Raw genomic sequence first — 22363 nt, 5'->3', positions numbered from 1 at the left:
GAATCGTGCTGGTGAACTAAAAAAGAAACGCAACATTCATGTCATGCTTGTATTCTTTACTTTTATTAAAAGTTTTAGAACTCTCTGCCTTCCTTTAATCACCTCGTTTAAGTTTTGTGTATTGGTGCATATTTGTGTGGGTTTCTCCAGGGTCTTGCTAACGCATAGAACTTTCGTTTACAATGTTGATTGAAGAGTGTTTGTAAAAAAATAATAACTTTAAAATTAATTAAATATATTCCATGTGGACGTGTGTGTTTTTGTGAGGGGTGTGTGTTGGTGTATTAGGTGTGTTTTACATAAAGTATACTAAAATTAAGTGTTAAAGCAAAGTGGCTGCCCTTAAACGAAAATTAAAACGCATAAATGTACAAGTTGCTTAAAGGGAACATTAAAATAAGCATTAAATGTTAAGTTAATTACGGGGTACGTTTAAAAAATAAATTACATTTTTCCTTTGCCTTTCCGCCAGCTGCATTGGTTCGATTAAAGTACAGAGAAGGAGATTCCTTGTTAGGAGAATGGACCGAATAATGAACAAATCCACGAACTTTGCGCGTAATAATTTATATTTGTATATTATTAATCGATTTATAAGCTAAATACGTAGGTAATGTGTATTGTATTATATGTAGAAGTTTTAATGTAATGCATATTTTCACAAGTGTTTTTCTCTTTTTTTTTCATTTTCTTGAGTTTAAGGACACGCAGCCTCAGCCGCCTTCGTTAATTTTTGCTTAGGTTTCGCTTGCTCATTTTGCATAATTTTTGCTGGTTTTTGTTTTGTTTTATTATTTTTAATACAAATAAATGTAACTAAATTTAACTAACTCTCAGCGTGATCTCTATTCCAACGACTTGTTGGACAAGTTCTTTGTGGTCATCCCTCAGTTTTGTGCTACAAACAGAAACGGTTAACAGAAAGAGTACGGAACTCGAATAAAACTTGGCGTTTTTACGATTTCAAAGGGGAAACATCCTATAAACAATTGCTTTAGACTGGCGCTGCCCCGAAAGGAAGGCGCTCATATGTATGCGTATTCTATAACATAAAGATACAGACGTGGTCACGAATCCAGAAGTTAAATGTTACAGTGGAGTCCGAACCAAGAAGTTAACTAATAAATAGCTACAGTTTAGTGTACACATAACATAATATTGTGGTAGTTAAAGGTAGTAGTAGGTAGTAGTAGGCTACGCAGCTGCCCTTCTCCTCTGCTCTCCTTCTCCCGTAGTCCGTTCGGTTGGTTATCAATTAATTATATGTCGGAAGCTGGCGCAACTCACTAACATTGCTTGATTGTGTTGGGTTCCTTCGCTTAGGCTTACAAAACTTATTCCATAAATTATATATGTAAATAAATTGTTGTAAAGTAGTTATATATTCATGTATGTATATAATCGTACGAAAAATTGTTGCGTTCAGTGTCAAGTCAGTTTCAGCTTTGGATCTGGCGCATTTCTGGCAGGGATTGGCTCTGCCCTTGGCTTAAATGACAGCTGGTCTAAACAATTCGCTTTAGTTTCGCTTCCTTATCGCGCTGGCGTCACTCCACTGAGTGTCTCCTCACGCCGTGGCATTGTTCAGCAACTGCAGTTTGACCTTGAGCTCCGCGAATGTGGGTCGCTTGGCGGGATTTAGGTCCCATGCCTGGCGCATCATTTCGTAGATCTCCGGTGGACAGCCCTCGGGCGCTTCCATTTTATAGCCCACCTCAACGTGCTTTACCACATCGGCTAATGGCTGTGGGGTTGCAATATAAAAACATGGTTAGTCACATCTGAAGTAAACATCGTGAATGGCACTTACAATTCTGGGATAGGGCACGCGTCCAAAGGAGTAGATTTCCCATAGCAGTATGCCAAAGCTCCACATGTCCGATTTGTTGGAAAAACGCTAAGTTGGCAAAGATAAAATACATTAGTTGATATGCGCAAAAGTTTTGTGCTCAGTGATTTTAATTTTACCCCATTTTTAAGAGCCTCGGGAGCCGTCCATTTTATGGGCAGCTTTCCAACGTCAAGATTGTAGCATTCCTCGCGTGCCAAACCGAAATCCGATACCTTGGCCACGCAGTCCTCTGATATAAGGACATTGCGTGCTGCCAGATCGCGATGGACAACCTTTTTGGCTTCCAGATACTCCATACCAGAGGCAGTGTCGCTAATGAGAAAAGTTGATTAAAATCGTTTCGAAGTGAAATCACAATATATGGCTTACTAGGCAAAAATGATTTGATCCTTTTTGGTTATGTGCTGTCGTCCTCGCGATCGCAGGTAATCAACCAGTGATCCCTTACTCATATATTCCGTAACCAGATACAGATGCTTGCTGGTGAAGACAAGGCCGATGAATTTCACCAAGTTGTCGTGCTCCAGCGTGCTAAAGAAGAAGTTAGTTATAGTTGGAGACGCGTTAATGAATGAATAGTGTGTGATTAACTTACGTCATGACCGAGGCCTCAGCCAGAAACTTCTGCACGGCCCCCTCGTCCTTCAGCATCTTGACGGCCACCTTCTCGTTGCGTAATATGCCCAGCATCACGTCTCCGAACTCGCCCTTGCCGATGCTCTCGCGCAGCTGGAGCTCCGCTTCAGGGATCACCCAGCCCTTGTCCACGAAATCTTTGGAGTTAATGCAGAACTCTTGTTTGCCCAGCTTTGGCAAGCATTTAATCAGCTGAGTGCAAAGCCCATCCGCATCCGCCTCGTAGTGCTGCAAGGATGAACTGGTTTAATATGTTTCGTTGGAAATTTTACTAACCGTTGACCTACCGCCACTAGCTGGCCCAAATTCTCAAAGTATTCCTCGTCGTCGATGGTCAGCTTGTTCTCGAGGTACTTGACCCGGTAGTGCTCCACCTTGGACTGGAAACAAACGCAGAGCGTGTAGTCGCCGGGGAAGTTAGTGGACTCGCGAACCAGGAACAATCCGTCCTCACGTGGCTGCAGCAGATGCTCCGCCTCATCCCGCGTTATGCTGCCATGGAACCATCTAAGGAGAAGCACATGGATTATAATCTATAGGTTCCACAAGTTCTGTACTGCTTATCAACTTACGGCATGGCGTTCAGTTTGACCTCGCACCTGGACCGACCTTGCTGCGGGGCCATCGCTGTGGGCGAGAGGGAAGCATGGTTCATGGCAGTCGTGGAACCGCTGGACCACGCGCTGCTCGCATTCACCCCGCTGGATGCGGTGACTCCATTAATGTCGAAGCTGTGCAGCGACGTGGACATGCCCGCCGATCCGCTGCCACTGACGCCGACCACTGCCGCTGGCTGGGATGCCTGTGGCGGTTGCGGTGCTGTGTGCAGCAGCATGTTGCTGCCGTGCTGGCTGCCACTCAGCGCCAGACTCTTTGGCGGCAGCGCTCGCTCGTTGGCGCCATGCATGCCCATTTGGGCTGCATTCAGTGAGGAGGACATCAGACCCGCTCCACCGGGCGGACAGTTGGCCAGCAGCTGGAGGTGCTGCTGTTGCTGCTGCTGGGCAACGGCGGCCACTGCGGCAGCGGTACCGGCAACGGGCTGCGATCCCGCCGGCTGAACGGCGGCGACAGTGGGGGCGGGCGCAAACGTGGACAGTATGCTGTGGGTTGCCTGCTGTTGCTGCTGCTGCTGTTGGCTTGTCGTCTGTTGCTGCTGCGTCTGGCTGGGGGACTTGGGCGAATGATTGCTGGCGCTGCTGATTAAATTATGACTATTAAGCGCATGCGATGACAAATGCAATGCGGCTGCCGCGCCCGCCTGGATGGGGTGCTGGAATGGAGGGCAATGTCAGTAGAGCAATTTAATAAATTTGAATATAGGCAGTTCGCATACCACATTGTTCTCGCGATGGTGGTGGTGGTGCGGCGGTATGCTGGGCGGCACAATGTGCGGCTGCGACTGGCTGAGCTGCTGCTGGTGGAGCAGTACCGCCCCAACCGCCGAGCCAGGTGCAGCGCCCGAGGATCCCGCTCCCAAAACCGCATTCGGCTGTGGGGCAGGACGCTTGTTGTGCCGCAACGGTGCAGTGGGTGGCATCTGGTGACCGGTGGTCTGCAGGAACCATGGATCGCCAGCCGTGCTGCCTGTCGTCGCTGCAGCGGCCACCGTCACCGAGGGCTGCGAGAATCCGCGATGGTGTCCGACGACCGTTGTTTGTCCGTTCTGCGTGGCAGTCGCGTGGCTATTCATAGCCTGGCCGGACGTCGTGGTTGCCGTCTGCTTCCTCAGCAATCCCTGCTTGATCTCAACGGTGATCAGATCACCCTCGCCGGACGCCTTTCTCGAGAGCGCTTCCTTCTCCTTATGGTTCTCCTCCGGCTGCTGCTTGGGCTTCTGGCTCTTCTCGTGGCTGGGCTTCCTGGCTTGGGCTTCCTCGTCTGCAAAAACCAAAATGCGTACAAACATTAGTCTGTTACTGTTCTGCTTTATCAATGGATAATGTTATTTTCATTTGCTGATAAGAGGAGGCGAAAAGCATCTAATCTTATCACAGTTTCGCAGCACAGCACCTATTGACAATGTTATCTTCATTAATTATATTATTTATTCGAATAGCAATCAGCTGGTCAAATATGTAATTTGTTTTATGAACCGCATACAATTATCAAGGGCAATGTATAGATATTCTCTCCATTTCTGACATAACTTGGTAATTTTAATATCGGAATTGTCACAATATCAATATCAGACAATGTCATATCAATTGAAATTCCACAGAGTGCTTCAAATGCATTTCTCGCTTAATTTCTCCAGTTGCCACTATACACATTTATCACTTGTGATATCTGATTCGCTTATAAAGATAGACGCATTCACCGATCGAGCTGATTTTACTGTATAGCCAAAGCAAATCAGCTCCCGTGATCGGATGAAGGCCAAGCTCACGTTTATTTAATCAGTCAGTCAAGTCAGTGGACAAATAGCTACGATTGCATAAGCGACTCGGATGCGCAATGCTAATTGTTGGTCAACACACTCAAAACGCAGCTCAGTGACTCAAATGGACACAAATGGCATGTTAATCGGGTGAACCGCGCGAATCCGCTCGCCAAATGTAAAGCATTCGCATGTGACGGGCATAATTAAACCCAGTTTATTGGCCACTTTCGGGCTTTGGGCTACTGTGTGTGCCTGGACACGAGTTTGGTTTCAGGATGAGTCAGTTCCATGTCGCTTTAAAGCTACCCGCAAAGCTGTGCACGCAAAGAAATTAGGGGAAAAGTGGCTTAAATTTAACTTTAAATCCAATGTTATATTGGTTACATTTATCTAAGGAAGGATTTCAATCACTTTCCTCCGTAAAATGCCTGTTTTTGTGAATTGAAGTTACTGATTCCGAATTTGAATTTCAAATGCACTGCAATTAAAACACTTCTGTACACTTAACAACTTGCTCTGAGTGCGGAGTGCCAAGCCCAAAATGGCACATGTTCCTCCAACCTTTTTCCCATTCTTGCTGCCGAATTTACTTTACTTGTAATTGCGCTGTTTTAGGCAGTGAAGTCTCTTTTCGGGGGCTTAATTTCTTAGTTTTATGCAAATTTCATTAGCGAATCTCGCTCGCTGGGCGGAAACGCGTTTTGCATATTAAGTTCTCATTCTGCGACGTGAATTTATCGTGGGAGTGAGGCGAAGTCGAGGCGTGGGCATTGTTTAAATAGCGACAGGTTGATGGCAGTGGAGGAGGCGGAGGTGGAAGAGGATGAGGCACGCGCAGGTCAGTTTACCGCTCGCGAAGATCACAGACCTTGCCCGTAAATGCCGTAAGTTATTTGGAGCCACATCCGCCATTCGCGGCAAACTGAAGTTTCGGTTATCGGTCTAAATTGGTTTAGCATGACTGTTCGAATTGGAGAATCCAATGTGGAACTGCAGTCGGTCATGCAGTCATAGTCATCGCCATTCGTCAGCGGCTTCCTGTTCAGCGGAGTCGGAGCTTTGAAGTCACACCTCCAGACAATAGACTTTATATTTGTGTACTGACCGCTTTTTGTTTCAATTGTTTGGGCCCCAAACGCGAAATTTTGCGCTGCTGCGAGAAAAGTAAATCGAACCATAGGTTTGCATAGGTTTGCACTGCAAACATAGGAATCTTAAAAGCTTTTGAGACTTTTGTATATTAAAAACTAATATTAAAAACAGTTTTGCTCTTCAGTCAATCACTCAAGTATTCTAATAACAAGCCACATCACTTGAATGCCTCAAAACTTGTGAATACATATTTCAAAATAGTTTTTGCAGTTCGTATCGCTTTTACAGCAGTGCGATAGTGGATATTTTGAACTTGAGCAATGTACGAGGACTTTGTTTCTCCAGATGCGACCTTGACTCCAAAGAAGTGGAACAGTCATCCCTATTCCGAGTGAACTCTCGATGTGTGAGTCAGCGGAAGCAAGAAATCGTAATATTTTATACCGATAATTTAAATAAATAACATTAAGAAAACCCATGTGGAACGAAAGATACTGAGAGCTGGGTTGGTAACAGAAACTTCATGGAGCTACCATTGATTAAGCGGTCTAAATATATAAAAATAGTTGGTGAGCACTACTTCCCTCTATAAGAAAGTGAAAATACCCGCTACCGTAGGGTAACGTTCAAGTGCCGGGTGTAATCTTGCGTTAAGCCAATGCCCACTCAACCTGTCATCGCTGGGAGTGATTCGGAGCCTTTGATTAGTCAGCGCCGGTGACAGGCCAATTACAGTGTTCCCCCGCACCTGTCGACGTTTACATCAGCGACTTTGCATGTGCGTGCTAGGCAGGCAATACTACGTACATACATACGTCGCTGGTATCGACAGGTGTTGCCACACACACCTGTGGCTTTACCGAGTGTAAATAACGAGCGAAAAGGAAAAACAGCGCTGTTCTTGCAAAATACCACAAACAAAATCACCACAAATAATTAATAAGCACTTTATTTTTTGGCTAGCCAAGAGTTGTAGACGCCAGTCGAACATAAACCACCATTGGAATTTGTAAACAAAAAAGGTAAATAAATGAAGGGGAGTGGTGCCGAAACACGCTCCTCAAATATAAATCAACTGTTCTCGAATGAATAAACAATGGCCGGCAGCAGATGAGCTTCAAAATCGGTATTTGTGGATTGTTAAAAGTCTCATATTAAAATATTCATAAAAATGCAAAAATCCACAAATTAACGACAGCGATCTGCCGGACATGAGTGCAAAAAACGCGTACAAAGGTTTGCAAAAAAAAAAAAGTGCAAACAATAAAATTGAATGATTCATTGGCAATTGGCAGTTCAACGCACACATAGCGTGCGGGTACCATTACTTTTGCAATGCACTGTGGACTGGTTGTGGGTGTTGAGCAAAAGTCAAATGAAATGCGCAGTAATCCGACTGTCCCGATTACCTCATACTAATTAGGCAAAGCTACGAAAATGCACTGCGCAAAATGTGTCAGAGATGGAGAACTCAAATGCTGACATATTCTGCTGCTTTGGCACAAAAACGACAATTTATAGCTCAAACTTTATGTCATTTATATGTGCATTTTTAGCTCTCTAAAGATTTATTCGCGTTTCACTGCTTTCGGTGGAAATTGTCAGTAACGCCCAAGTATTTTACCGAATCCCCCGAAACTACCGACTTGGCTAACGAAAGCTTTTTCTGCACCCTTGGCTGCCAAGACAGGTGATGAAATTGTATATGAGTGAGCAGGAGATATAGGAAAGAAAAACAGTGCAACACCTTTAAAGCCAACGAGCTCATACGTGAGAATCTTTTGTATTGCTTCCTTATTGTTTGAGTTAGTGCCAGAACACACACACTTCCCAAAAATAACAAAGGAACATTATATCCATGAAGCCGAAGTCATAAATACTCTTGGAGGGATGTAGCTCTTGTTAGTGGCAATAGAAATAATAGTCAAATTGTCTTTGTTAAGAAATAGAAACATTTTTAATGACTATCTTATCCGTATGGATTTGTGGCAGCTTACTGAACCAACTGATCTGCCTTATCTAGTCTATGTTTTCTAGAAAATGTATTTATAACTGAAACTATTCGCCCGACACTCAGTGTCCGACTTGAAATATAAACGCAACACAAGGTGCGATGTTTTATCACCTGTGCCTTGCCAATTTCTGTGAATAATTGCACTACCCCATGGCGCGGCATTAACATAAACAAATACATATGTATATGTATATGTATATGGAGCAAGTGGAGCAAGGGGACCAAGTTTCCGACATTCCCACAAGCTTTTCTTTCTTTTTGGCTGTGGGGGAAGCAGAAGGGGGGCTGCAACGACAGGTAAATACACACGGCAGACAATCACTCCTGCACAAAGTCAGTCAACAGTTGCCGGCGGTTCCTGGGCCATTGTGTTTTGTTGTGTTGTGTTGTGCCACCAGTTGGAAAGTGCAGGCCGAAAGAAAGAAAGGTAACCTTAGTCAGTCAGTCAGTCGCTGGGTTGTGGAGCCCCAAGAAGGGTAGAGAAATGCTAAGATGGGAAAATGGGGGGGAAAATGGCATGAATGGAACGCGAGGCGCTCATGAATGGCGTGTGATGGTTTGGCGCTGGTACCCAGAAATTTGCATATCGCATGCGAGGCGATGAGCAGCAGCAGGAAAACCGCAAGCAGGAAGAAGGAAGCCAAGCCTACACTTGTGCAGAAACAGAGCTACATGTATCTGCTAATTACACGGTTAGCTGCCCCATGTGGTTGACCCTGAGCGGAGCGGAGTTTTTGCGGAGAACCCAAGAACCCTTCTCCTTCTTCGAATCTCCAAACGGGCTCTTGGAGCAGCCGCAACTGGACACCGCCAACTCTTGCCCAACGGTTAGACCATAATCCAATACCCCAGCCCAATGTCGAGGGGCTTGAAACCAAATCTGCGTACTGCTTGCAACACCAGCCGCAACAATTGGGAGCGGGGCTGAATTGCTGACTGTTATGAGATATGAATTTGTGCGCGTTGCACAAAACTTATTTCAGCTACTTAAGGGGCAAGAACTGCCAGAGTTCTGGAAACAAAAATAAACTAAATTCAAGAAGATTGGAAGCCATACTGACTAATAATCGACCAGTGTTGATGGTTCTTTTTTGGATATATCTTTTGAATATATGTAGATCTTGTCATTTACTAACCGATCCACTCCTCCGAGCTGGCGATGGGTGGCAGTGAGCGGGACGTCTGCTGTCCGTTCTTACTGCTCCTCTCCCTGGAATTGCCGAGGGATCTGTCTTTGGTTTGTTGGAGCTCTGACTTGGCTTTGGATGCCTGGAACTTTCGATGGGCGCAGCGCAGAAAGTTCAGCAGACGTGCGTCGATGGGCGGGGAGGATTCGTGCTTTGCAGATGTTGCGGATGCAGTGGTTGTCGTTGGAGTACTCCTTCCCGGTCCGGGTGCATACTTGTCGCAGAAGTAAAACTCGCGGCGACGAGGAGGCGCATAGGCAGCACTCAGGCTGCTGCACAGGAGGATGGGCTTGCGACGCGCACGGGAGATCACCTGACCACCAGTGTGGGTGGCGTGGGTGGCCGCCTCCTTGTGGGTGACACTGCTGGCGCTGCGCGTTAGTCCCGAGCCGGAGAGCGTGGCCGCCGCTGCTGCCTCCCTGCTCTGCTTGCACCAGTAGATGTCCTTGCTGCCAAAGTAGTAGCGTCGCCTTGTGTCCTGCGCTCCCGATCCTCGATGAGTCCGGTTTACAGATCGATTGGAGCGCTTGCTGGCACTGGACGCCGTCTGGCTGCCACTGCTCGTCTGCGAATTGTCGCTTTCGTTGTTCGAATTGGATGGCGAGGCGGACGCGGATTTCAGCACCCGATCCGAGGATGACGATCCAGAGGCGCCTGCTCCGCTGGGAGAAGGCGTGGGCATGAGGTACGAGTTGGACTGGATGAACACTCCATCGCAGGTTATCTTAATTGTGGTCACCATGTTCCCGCATTGCGTTTACATTCGTTGTCGAATGGCTCTTTAAGTGATTTCTATTGCACTAAACTAAGATCCGATTCTGATGGCGCAAAACCTCTGGTTAAACTTTAATTGTTCCCTTTTACGATAGACCTATTCAAATTCAGTTGAAAGAGAATGTAATTTGGCAGTAATTGCGACCAATACTTTCCAATTACCATCTCATTTCCAATATATATATACGTATTAAAGTGAAAATCGGAGATGGTTCTAATGGCTGCCATTGTGAGTGCCCAGTAGCAGGTAGTACAAACATAAAAATTCTCCACTCCACCCTGTCGTAGAACTGAAATCGAGGCTAATGCCCAGTCCGTAGTGGACAAAGCCCGGCAAATTGTTTTCGTTTCTAATAATACTAATTAAGGTTCTGTAAGCGCTTCGATTTGGCATCGGCCAGCATCGACCAGCATCGAGGTATCCACAATGGACAACTGGGCGGAATCAATAGCGAGGAGACCGGGGCAGATAATTGTTGGCAAAAAAAAAGCGCAAATGGAAAATTTCTAAAGAGAAAATTCAAGCTAAAAAACAAAGACGAATGGAATAAAAGCCGGGCCTGGATGGGTAAGGTTGAAGACCAGAAAAAAGAACCCGAGGTTCGTACAGAAATTGACTTCATTGCGATGAAAACCATGGTACTCCACTAGATTATAATAACAACTCTTTGGCATCTATATGTTTGTTTTTTTTTTGCTGGCTTTTGGCTGCTAGTTTTTTGCTCAGCAATTCAATTCGCCACATTAACGGTTTGTCAGCGGCTTACTGAAATAGTCGACAATGGCTTTGAGTGCTCCACAAACAGCTAAAAATGCTGGTTGGGCCAAAATCAGTTGCCATTCCATGTCGGCTTATTTCTCTGGGTTGGGAAAACACGAACCAGCCATCAGCCGCCTGAATTGAATTGGAATTTACTGGAGCTCTGGCTATACATATTGTGCAAATAATTTGGGCGTGGGAACCTCGCAGTCGACGTCGACTGCGGAGTGAGCAAAGGAAAACCATTGTCTATCCCTAAGGCAGGTGGCAAGTGTTGGGAAAGTTTTCGGGGAAAAGAGATATTTGGGCCCTGATAATGCGATTTAGATGTAAGCAGCAGGCTTTTAATTACTCGCCAAACTTATGGAGAAGAAGGAGATCACTTGCATTTTATAAGTTTCTATCTTCAAGATAGCATAGAATCTAGAAATATTTGCCATAAATGCTGTACTGTTTCCATAACAACTCTCACTGCATCTTCACTTTCATCGGCGGATTTTGGACTTTCCTAGGTAAATGTCAACTTACAATTAACTATGCAAATGAGCCAGAATTGGGCACGTGGAAAGTGATTGCTTATCATGACCCACAAAGGAACAGGGGCCAAATGAAATTCTCCGCACGATGAGTGTTTCTTTTTCTTTTTTTCGGAGTGGGAAAAGCGTTCGGTCGCCGAAAGAAGCGCACCCAAGAAAGACAACGAAACTAATTAAATAAAACAATAACAGAATTATGTATGACACAACGAGTTTCTGTTGCCGCTGACGAAATGCAAAATGAAAAGCCGTAGCCCCAAAAGTCGAATCAAAATAAAAGCCAAAAAGTCTAACCCGTTGACTGAGACAAAGTGGGCAATAAGCGAGGAGAAAACCCACCAACAGAGTGGATAAGAGCTAAGACAATGGGTCGGGTTTTTGAACCTGGTCGAAATGCGTAAGTTTGCTGGTCCGGATATCCTCGCCATGGGCGGGTTTTTAAGCTGCGTTTTGATAACCCGAGGCAGTACCTGTTGCATATATCATTTTGGCGAGCGGAGAGTGAAAGTTTCTCGACTGAATACGCTATACGCTCATCCCCAAAACGGCAGCTGTAACTTGGTGCAAAAAAACCAAATGATCGGCCATTTGACTTAAGACAAAGAGCATTTAGCATTCGCTATTGTTTCTGGCCATTTCGGGGGCTTAATTAATAAGTTCATTTTTACAATTACTTTAACGTGCCTGGCACGCATTGCAGGAAAATGAGAGAGTCCAAGTAGAGAAATGAAATGCGCCATTGGCTTTCGAGTGTTAAGAGTGGGGCTTTGGGGTTTGGGGCTTGGGGGGCACATCTTTGGCTAGTTTGGGGGTTAAGCTCGTCTTCACTTGTGTGCAGTGAATGGCAAATTGAATAAGTGGATGGAAAACACATAAAAGCCGTGTACAGAGCCAAGAAAAAACATCAAAAATTGTTTCACGCGTCTGCAGTTGTATTTGAAGTTTTTTTTCTCCATTTCTTCATATTTTTTTTTTGTTTTTGACCACTTTCACTTGGTCCAGCCAGCTTGGAGATTCGAATTTCAGTCCGAGATTCAATTCGAGACTCGCGCAGGACGACGTTTGGCGGATTAGTTTCTCAACTCGGAGAGCGTTGGCAAAAACTAGTTACAGTTTAAGGCCCCGGTTTTGAGTTTTTCTTTTTTTGGTTTTTGTTTTGGTGGCCGATTAGAGCGGCGATGACTAATGCGCTGGAAAATTGAAAATGCCCCGACACGCCAGCCTACAATGTTTTCGAATTTGCAGTCTTTTTTTCCGGTTTTTATTTTGTCAAAGTCGAGTGTCTGCACGTCGCCAAAATTAGCGTGCAAATCGATTGTGCAGAGGGTTTTGGGCCGAGTGATTCATGCAATTTGGGGATCAGCTGCGCTCGATCCAACTTAGTTGCATCTGCGATCTGGGATCGGATTAAAAAGTGCAGTTAGAGAGCGAGCAGAATGGAAGAAGAAGCGAAGAAATTGCAGTAATGGCAACTTGAGGGGCAGGGGGAATTCAATCCACTGAGACCTGGGAAAACAATTAGCACTCTGTGATTGAAGTTGGCCCGGAGCAGAAAAAAAAACGTGGTAATCGGCGAGGGGAGTGAGGCGAGGTGAGGTGAGGCAGTAACATGCTGCCAAGGCACTTTCATTCGAGACTTTCAAACAATCAAATATGCAGCGACGCGATCGTCTTCATTAGTTGCACACGAAAAAATTACACGGCCAGGCGAAAAGCTTGACTCGAAGTTGATTCGCTAAAAACGTTGAATTTGAATGATTTTAGAAAGGTGGTCAATTAATTGACACCTTGTGCAAAAATCATTGGGCAGCTTAAAAGCCCTTTATAAGTTGAACATTAATTAATTCGACCATTGCCGAGGTCTTATGAAAATCCAAATCAAATAACTAGATAATTAATATTAAGTTAAATCCCACTTTGACCAGTATGCCCTAAAATCAACTTTAGTTTTGTCTGTGGATGCCTTGAGCAATTTTGAATTGACCACGGACACACTGAAAACACTGATTGCTACTAATGCCCGATACATCTGACCCAAACCCATAATTAAGCGGACATCCTCAACATGGCAAACAAATCAAACACCAAACAACACACAAAGGTCATTGCGCCACCAGAGCCAAATCTCGAAAAAAAATATATATATTAAAGCCATGTTCCATGCTCAAATGAATCAACTGAAAGCCAAAGAAGGCTGATCTTTCAGCGCTTTTTGTTTCACTTTCTTCGCACTTAATAATGATTTGCATTAATCACTTCCTTGGGCGCCCTCACACAAATATCTTGGGCTTGTATAAATAAATTATTTAATCATTACAATAGCGATGTGCACAATTCGCATTCGCGGTGTTATATCACGATCGTCTGCCTTTTTTGTTCCGCTGAACGGATCGGATTATCGAGAGGCCACTTTGCATACCGTCATAATTTATTGTTATTATGTATTGCAAAAAGCCAATTGCAATCGATTCGCTTATTGGCCAATTCGCACACACGCGATGATGAGCTGCGCATGCGTGGTGAGCTATTTTATTATTTTTCCTCTATTTTCTATTCGATATTTGAATCTAAACGCGACCGCGCGCCTTGCCTCCAACTTTTCAACTGAAAACCGCTGCACGAAGTTACCGCCGCAACTGAGTCACGATAAATAAACCAAAAAACAAAAACAAATGGAAAGAAAGAAAGAAACAACACAAAATCAACCTCTGAGTTTAGACAGAGAGAGAGAGAGAGAGAGAGAGAAAGAGAGCGCTGGCCAAGCTCTGATTTTCTTGGTGTTTGTGAGCCGGCTTCTTCTCTTTATCGTGCATTTATTGCATGCGATAAGAGCAGTCGCTCGCATGCGATCGCCCACCTGTTGCACTTTTGGCCACCGCCGACTGGCGGTTTTCCTTTTCGCAGCGTGGCGCTGTGTGGAAGTCAAATCAAAACATGTGTTGCCCAACTCATTAGGCCGATTTTGGCCATTCAAGTCGTTGCTGCGGTCTCGCTTTTGGCCTAGCTAAAAGTAAGTCACTCTGCGGTCGCCAATTTTTACACGGAAAGACTTAATTAAAAGTATTTGTTTTATTGAATATCATCACCAACGATGCTAAACAAAAAGTGTTGTCTTTACGAAAAAACAAATCAAACTTTCAATATATATTTATATTTAAAATAAATTGAGTACAAATATGTATACCTTTAATGCATTAGAATTAACTAAAATTACCCACAGTGCACTTTGTGATATCGGAGATTCAAGAGGCAAAATGATCGCAGTTTCAAAAACACACATTGAGCAACATTGGAGGCTTGTGGCTCGGATCGATTTCCTTTCTGTTTCGTTTATTTGGTCTAATTGCCGCCGCTGGCCATGTTAATTAATTCCCCCATTATTGGTCGCCCGACCCCATCCCCCATTTCCCCCACAACTTTTATGGCAAATAGTTTTTCTCTTGCATGTTTACTTTTCGTCTCCGTTTCCAGGCAATTTGTTGCCGCTGTCGAATCAGTTGTTTGCAAAAATGTAGACATCAAAATGTTTATTGTTGCATTTCCAGATGCAGTTGCAGTTGCACAGTTCGTGATTTTCTCCGATTTTTCTCTTTTGCATTTCTTGCATATTTGCAGAGCAATTAGCATCCAGTCGGTATCGTGCTCAGGCTATTTTCTGACGTCACCAGCTCTCCCAGCGAATTTGCAGGCAAACCCGAATGGCAAGTAGATCAAAAGCGAGGGATGTGTGCTAAAAATATCCGCGAAAGCAACATAAACAAACAGACGGGAAAAAGAAGCTCAAGTATGTGGGGAAAATTTTTCCGCTGGGCAACAAATCGAGGAAAGTAAAAAATCAAGAATGCGAAACACATATGTATATCAACGCTTCCAGATACAGTTCACATTTCTGCACCGCGTATCCAGATAAAAGTTAATGCATATTCCGTCTGTTTGACGATAAGATTAAACGGTCGACAGCCCTTATAGATAATACAAACGTAAACAAATTGTTTAACCGTGCGTGGATTAATGTAACTTTTCAGGTAAAAGTATATTTTCGCACGCTTTGAATAGGAAATTAGATCAAATGTTTTGGCAGTGGTTCAATATGTCAAAAATATACGTATGCAAGAACCCAAAAATTGAATGCATATAAAAAAGCATTTACGTAATTCGGTGAATCGCCGAATATGACGCAAAACTGCATATTTAGTATATACATATATTCTGAACTAACTTTATATCCCTAGTCACCTGCCCAACCCTAGAAATAATGGTTTATGGCCAATCGGAATAATTGAAATTGCAAATTCCAATTAGCATTCCAATCAGTCCCAGAGTACATTGGTCATGCAAAGGCGTAATTAGCGCAAGTGAAAATGGGCACAGATACTCGTAACGTAATAGGCGCAAAAAAGGGAATATTGAACAGTGGGCGCCAAAAGTTTGTACATCATCATTTCAATGCAAAAAGTTCACGCAACACTGACCTCACACAGCCGAACTTGCTCACTCACACAGATATAACTGGAGTATAACGCCCACGCATGTTGCAATACACAAACAAACGGGATACAGAGAACGCAAGGGAGAGAGAAGGACAAAAAGGGGGTGCGAGGGTGGCTGTGGGTGGTGGGGGGAGCTTTGTGGCGCCTAGGTGTGACGTCAGCGACCGAAAATTTTTGCCGACGACGCAGAAACTGACCGAAAGACAGCAACAACAGAAGGAAGGCATTACTACGAACGGAAACCCGTAACAAAAACTACGATGCGCCACGCTTCGGTTATTGCCTTTAATTACTACTGTGGCTATCGTTTTGTTGTACGCATCGGTCATTCATGGCCCGATTGTTGGCTATATATGTACATATGAGCATTTCTGTATATAACTTTGTGTGTGTGCTTATGTGTTTGTTATTCAAAAAACGACGACAACAACAATGAATTTCGCGCCGCAAAGTTGTAAAACGTGTTTTTGTTTTCGCTTTGATTGGAACCAAAATGCGTAGTATTTGTGATTTTTTTTATTATGATATTTTCTGATTTTGCTTTCGTTTTGAAGCAAACTAGTTGACCTCAGACAACAGCATCAAAATACAAAAATAAAGACGCTGCAAATGGGCGACCCAAAAACGGACAAAACAAACACAGTAGTAACTCGGAAAGCAGATCGGTGTGAGCATTTTAAGGAGCTTATATAGGAAAAATGTTATGATTCTCCTAAACAGTTTAAAAAAATTTATTTTTGTGTAAACAATCTGCACTCTGGTGCTTTTTTTTGGCCACTTTATCGGGTGCTTACTGTGCGCCTTTACAAGTATTTTGTTTGTTGTTGCCCATTTCATCTGCATTTATACTTCTCATCCTCATAATGAGGCAAATATTTATGCAATATTTGCTTTTCATTGATGGAATTGTGAAAAAGGTGTTTGCAGAGTTTTTATTTGGCCACTTTTTTATTTGCCCAATTGCGCTATCCCTTTTTCGCAAGCTTTCCTCACTTTCACACCGACACAGGCGCACACACGCACTCACACAACGACAAGTGTATTAAGGAAGCAGACAGCGCGACGCTGCAAAAAAGGGCGTTGGGCGGAGTCCTTAAAACGAGCTCAAAAACAAGTAGTCCCGAAAATGAGATACCAAAACCATATGACTTGTCTTACCCGATTTTCAATGATGTTTTCAGCTATAGTTGTTTTTATTTGTTGGTATGTTTTGCTTTGTTTTTGTTGTAGTTGGTGGCTTCAGTTGTTGTTGTTGTTGTTATTCCTCCCAGTTAACATTCCAATCCGACGCTGCTGCGCTGCCGACGTCGGTGCCCACTCCGATGCCTGTGCTGGCGCTTTAAGCCATCAGCCACATGCACATTTCATTGGATTTATCACGCATATATAGTAAGGTGTTCCTTAATATATATTTATAAACATTTGCACCACCTTTCCGATACGATCCGATCCGATATGAAAAATATAAATACACACAGACACACTTGCACAAGCACTCTCACGCACACACACACCGACAACTGACGGTTGGTTTTGTGGAATTTTCGATTGTATTCTCCGTGTTTTCGGCCCTCCTCCGTTGATGCTGATGCATATCCGCACTTGCATCCGCCTTAGTTCATCCCACGCATGGCGTTCCAATAAAATTCGATTGCTCAAACAGTCCGCACCACGGGCGATTTTAATTCAAACAAAAAATTCACACGAGAGCAGAGCGGCCATCTTGCGCTAGTGTTGTTTAACCTTTTTGCTGGACTGCAGTGTGGCCAGTCGGCTGAGATGCAGGAATGCAAACGGACTGGGCGGAATAGATCTGGCTATTTAATAGCTATGTCTGTTTCTGACTGTATTAATATCAAACTAAAGTATTATGAATATTAAAAAAGTATACTAATTATTACAATAAGAGTGAATTTACATACAAATATGTAAATTTACAAATAAATTGAAAAAGCCCTAGCTATAGTTTTTCACTGTGGTGACTTTAAAGCCTCTGGTCACACAGTTCCACACGTGCAATATTTACGAAATATGCGCAATCTGAAGCTGCAATACTGCAATGAGCTGGATGCAGTGGCCCATCCCCGGCGTCTGCTCCTGCAACCGGAACTAAATGGCGGCGCCTCGGACACATCCTTCGTGGTGGCCGACAACAAGGTATACGCGGTTCAGGAGTCCGGAGATGTGCCACCAAAAGTCATTGCCGATTTGCCGGACATAGTGGGAGCAGAGTTTTTACAGCTGGACAATGCGATCTGCGTGGCCAGTGGTGCTGGTGAAGTGATCCTGGTCGACGCCCAAACAGGGGCCACCAGCGAGGGAACGTTCTGCGACGTCGGCATAGAGAGCATGGCCTGGTCGCCTAATCAGGAAGTGGTGGCCTTCGTTACCCGCACTCACAACGTGGTGTTGATGACCAGCACTTTCGACGTTATAGCAGAGCAGCCACTGGACGCAGAACTAGCCCCAGATCAGCAGTTTGTCAATGTGGGATGGGGCAAAAAGGAGACGCAGTTCCACGGATCGGAGGGTAAGCAGGCTGCGAAGCAGACTGCATCAGATTCTACCGTCAGCCACGACGTACAGGAACTTAATCAGGTGCGTTAAATCTTTTAAGCCAGTATATACAAAAAAAACAATAATTCGTCCTGTATACCCCACAGGATGTAAGCATCTCATGGCGAGGCGATGGAGCCTTTTTTGTGGTGTCTTTTGTGGCAGCCCAATTGGGTCGCACCTTTAAGGTGTACGATAGCGAAGGAAAACTTCATCACACAGCCGAAAAGAGTGCAAATCTAAAAGATGCTGTTGTCTGGCGGCCAACGGGTAATTGGATTGCCGTACCCCAACAGTTCCCCAACAAGTCCACCATAGCCCTTTTTGAGAAAAATGGCTTGCGACATCGCGAACTGGTCCTTCCCTTCGATCTTCACGACGAGCCAGTGGTGCAGCTGCGCTGGAGCGAGGACTCCGACATACTAGCCATTAGGACAGCTACCAAAGAGGAGCAGCGAGTGTACCTGTATACAATAGGCAACTACCACTGGTACTTGAAGCAGGTGTTGATTTTTGAACAAACAGACCCGCTGGCACTGCTCCATTGGGACACGCGGGTTGGAGCCGAACACGCACTTCACATACTTAAGAAGAGCGGCAAGCATCTCGTCTACCGCTGGGCATTTGCCGTAGATCGAAACGATGCTGTCGTGGGAGTCATTGATGGTAAACGCCTGTTTCTTACAGATTTCGACGAGGCCATTGTACCACCACCCATGAGTCAGCACGTCCTTAATACACACAGCTATATTAATGTCTTCACATCACACATTACCACCATGTGTGTATACACCAGCTATCGTCAAATACACTTGTTTGAGAACATCAAGCAGTTCAGCGAAGAGCGGGTCAAAACGCTTGTGCCAGATGCAGAGCTTTCTCGATTGCAGCTGGCCAATCTGACCATTTTCTCGAAACACTATCTGCTGGCCACTCACAGCTCAGCGGGGTCCACACGCCTGCTCCTGTTGTCCTATAAGGATGAGGTCAACGAGCAAGGCGAGCCGTGCTATCGAGTGCAGAGTTCTCTGCGGATCAACGGATTAGTGAATGCTGTTGCAGTCGCAGCGCATGCTATGGATAAGTTTTACGTGCAAACAGTGAATAATGGTCACACATACGAGGTGTCTCTTCAAGCGGACAAGACTCTTAAGGTGGAGCGAACTTATGTGCAGTTGGCTCAGCCGGCTGACCATATAGATTGGGTTATCAGCGACGGATCCATTTGGGATGGCTACACAGGTATTTCATTTAAATGCAGTTATTTTAAAATGCATTTAATATTTTCCTCCCTAGGCTGTCTCGTCACCCTGCGCAATCAGCATCTGCTCCATATAGACGGCCATCACATTGGCGAGGACGTCACTTCCTTCTGCGTAGTTGGAAATTATCTTGTATACACCCAGATAAATGCGATGCACTTTGTTCGACTGAAGGATCGCCGCCAAGTGGCAAGCAGGAACATTGAACGCGGTGCCAAGTTGGTAACGGCAGTGGACCACAAAGCACGTGTTGTGTTGCAGTTGCCGCGCGGAAATCTGGAGGCCATTTGCCCGCGTGTGCTTGTCCTCGAGTTGGTCGGTGGCCTTCTCAACGAAAAGAAATACCAGAAGGCTATGCAGATGGCGCGCAAGCAACGTATTAACCTGAATATCATTTTCGATCACGATGTAGAGAAGTTCGTGGTCTCAGCGGACGACTTTCTGCGAGAGATCAAAGAATCTCAGTGGCTCTGTCTGTTCCTCAGTGAGTTACAGAATGAGGACTTCACGAAAGGAATGTACTCCAGTAATTATGATGCGGCCAAACAGATATATCCCTCCGATTACAGGGTTGATCAGAAGGTGGAATACGTGTGTCGGCTGCTGCTACGGCAAATGAATGAGGAGGATAAACGTTTTCGTATGCCTGTGATCACCGCCTATGTAAAGTTGGGCTGTTTGGAACCGGCTCTCCAGCTGATTTGGAAGGAGAAGAAAGTAGATGCGTCTCTTGCAGACCAATTGCTGCAATATCTTCTTTATTTGGTGGACGTCAACGACCTGTACAATGTGGCCCTAGGCACTTACGATTTCGGGCTTGTTCTGTTCGTGGCTCAAAAGTCACAGAAGGATCCGAAGGAATTCCTTCCCTATCTTAACGAATTAAAGGCATTGCCTGTAGACTATCGCAAGTTCCGGATCGATGATCATCTTAAAAAATATGCTTCGGCACTTTCACATCTTGCTTCCTGCGGAGAGGAGCATTACGACGAGGCTTCGGAGTTTATCCGTAAGCATGGCCTGTACACTGATGGCTTGGCGATTTATCGGGAGCACAAAGAGTTCCAAAAGACAATATACGTGGCCTATGCAGATCATCTTAGGGCCAGTGCCAAACTGGATAACGCCAGTATCATGTACGAACGAGGCGGTGAGTTGCAGCAGGCGCTACTAAGTGCAAAACACACTCTCGATTGGCAGCGTGTTCTGGTGCTGGCCAAAAAGCTGGGTGAACCTTTGGATCAGGTGGCCCAGTCGTTGGTGGGACCATTGCAACAGCAGGGTCGCCACATGGAAGCCTACGAGTTGGTAAAGGAGCACTGTGACGATCGAAAGCGGCAGTTGGATGTGTTGCTTGAGGGCCATCTGTACAGTAGAGCCATTTACGTGGCGGGTCTGGAGGATGAAGATGTTTTAGGTAAGTCTCTTCTAAATTAAGATTTATGTAAGTGTAAACTTTTAATTTCTTAGCAGAAAAAATCGAGCCCGCTTTGTTAGCCTATGGTACTCAACTACACAGCTCCCTGCAAGCCGATCTTGAGCTCTTCCTGGATTACAAGCAGCGGCTTTTGGACATCCGGCAGCGCCAAGAAAAATACGGTGTGGGGAATATCGATGCCAATGTGGATCTGGAGGAGGTGGACCTACTGTCGGACACCACCAGTCTTCACTCTTCGCGATACAGCGGTACTTCACGAGGGACAGGGTAATACAACGAATGCTTCAATGCACCTGGCCAAAGTTTCACTTTTCCGTTGTGTTCCTCCTTTCCAGCAAGACATTCCGCTCAAGCAAAAACCGACGCAAGCACCAACGCAAGCTGTTCAGCCTGAAGCCGGGCAACCCCTTCGAAGACATCGCGCTCATCGATGCGCTGCACAACCACGTCACGAAGATAGCCCAACAGCAGCAGCCTGTGCGTGACACATGCAAAGCGCTACTACAGCTCGCCAATGCTGCGGATGCAGATCCCCTGGCAGCGGCACTGCAGCGTGAATTCAAGACACTGTTGCAAGTGGTGAATGCGGCGCTGGACGAGATCTGGACGCCTGAACTACTGGGCAACGGAATGATGGCGCAGCACCTCACGGGACCCAATGTAGATTATCTCGCACTGCAGAAGGAGCAGCGCTATGCCTTGATAAGTGGGTGTCTTGTGCTAATAACGTTTATACTGCCTTTAATGCCTAAAATTGGTATTTTAAATAGACTTGCCTTTGTGAAGTCTCAATGTCAATTTTAAGAGCCAAAAGTCTAATTTCTAGTAGATGGCTATAGTTTAATTTAATGAAAATCATCTTTTTTTCAGGTCCCCTGAAGCGCTTCAAGCCCCAACTGATTGTGATGGATGAGCAACTCGAGATCCTCCAGTGAATCATCGCCGGGATCATTGGATTTGCGTGCTGCACTCATCCCGCCCCCAAACCGTAATCGTCTCAGCCTTCCCACTGTTTACTTTCACTGCTTTCAAAATAAATGTAGCATTGAAATGCTAATTGAATGTATCGAGATTAAACAAAACGAAGCGCACTGGCCAGTGGGCAGTGTAGTGCCAGTCGGATGTCAGGCAGATGGCAAAAGTGGGCGACCCGTCTCCCAAATTCATGCTTGATTGCAATTTATCGCTTTTAATAGGGGGCGTCGGGTCTTGGCACTTACACTAAGCTACGCCCTTTATATTCCTATGGCAGAAAGCAAAACATATTTCCTGATAATATCCTGTTGCCCCGGTGTAGTCAGGCATTTTGTTTGCCAAACAAAAACCGTAAAAGGCTGGAACCGGTTTCACCTCTACGGGATTTGTTGTGGGCGCGCATTGTTG

The 22363-nt window shown here is 45.1% G+C and overlaps 2 protein-coding genes across 5 annotated transcripts; one reads left to right on the top strand and one right to left on the bottom strand.

The window, feature by feature from the left end:
* Window positions 1–41: 41 nt before the first annotated feature.
* On the bottom strand, window positions 42–17480 carry LOC122619092 (tyrosine-protein kinase CSK). Of its 3 annotated transcripts, XM_043795804.1 has the most exons (10): window positions 13654–13815; window positions 9114–10035; window positions 3825–4369; window positions 3061–3761; window positions 2776–2995; window positions 2448–2716; window positions 2222–2383; window positions 1969–2164; window positions 1811–1897; window positions 42–1744 (listed from the first exon to the last, which is right to left on the bottom strand). In XM_043795804.1, exons 2-10 carry the CDS (start codon window positions 9904–9906, stop codon window positions 1568–1570), a joined length of 3150 nt encoding a protein of 1049 aa, XP_043651739.1. In that variant the 5' UTR covers window positions 9907–10035; window positions 13654–13815; the 3' UTR covers window positions 42–1567. The 3 variants fall into 3 exon arrangements, with proteins under 3 accessions (XP_043651739.1, XP_043651740.1, XP_043651738.1); XM_043795805.1 differs by lacking the exons at window positions 9114–10035; window positions 13654–13815 and adding an exon at window positions 16883–17480; XM_043795803.1 differs by lacking the exon at window positions 13654–13815 and having other exon boundaries at window positions 9114–10057.
* A 242-nt stretch (window positions 17481–17722) lies between these two features.
* Window positions 17723–22037, top strand: LOC122619174 (putative elongator complex protein 1). 2 transcript variants are annotated; one of them, XM_043795928.1, is made up of 6 exons: window positions 17723–18322; window positions 18388–19522; window positions 19577–20959; window positions 21013–21247; window positions 21316–21686; window positions 21851–22037. In XM_043795928.1, the coding sequence occupies exons 1-6, from the start codon at window positions 17756–17758 to the stop codon at window positions 21913–21915; spliced, it is 3756 nt and encodes a 1251-aa protein (XP_043651863.1). In that variant the 5' UTR covers window positions 17723–17755; the 3' UTR covers window positions 21916–22037. The 2 variants fall into 2 exon arrangements, with proteins under 2 accessions (XP_043651863.1, XP_043651864.1); XM_043795929.1 differs by having other exon boundaries at window positions 17724–18322; window positions 21016–21247.
* Window positions 22038–22363: the final 326 nt, after the last annotated feature.

Source organism: Drosophila teissieri, chromosome 3R, assembly GCF_016746235.2.
Source record: "Drosophila teissieri strain GT53w chromosome 3R, Prin_Dtei_1.1, whole genome shotgun sequence".
In the NCBI taxonomy this organism is placed as follows: domain Eukaryota; kingdom Metazoa; phylum Arthropoda; class Insecta; order Diptera; family Drosophilidae; genus Drosophila; species Drosophila teissieri.
Note: the sequence above shows the minus strand (reverse complement) of the source record. Positions and strands in the feature narration are given on the sequence as shown.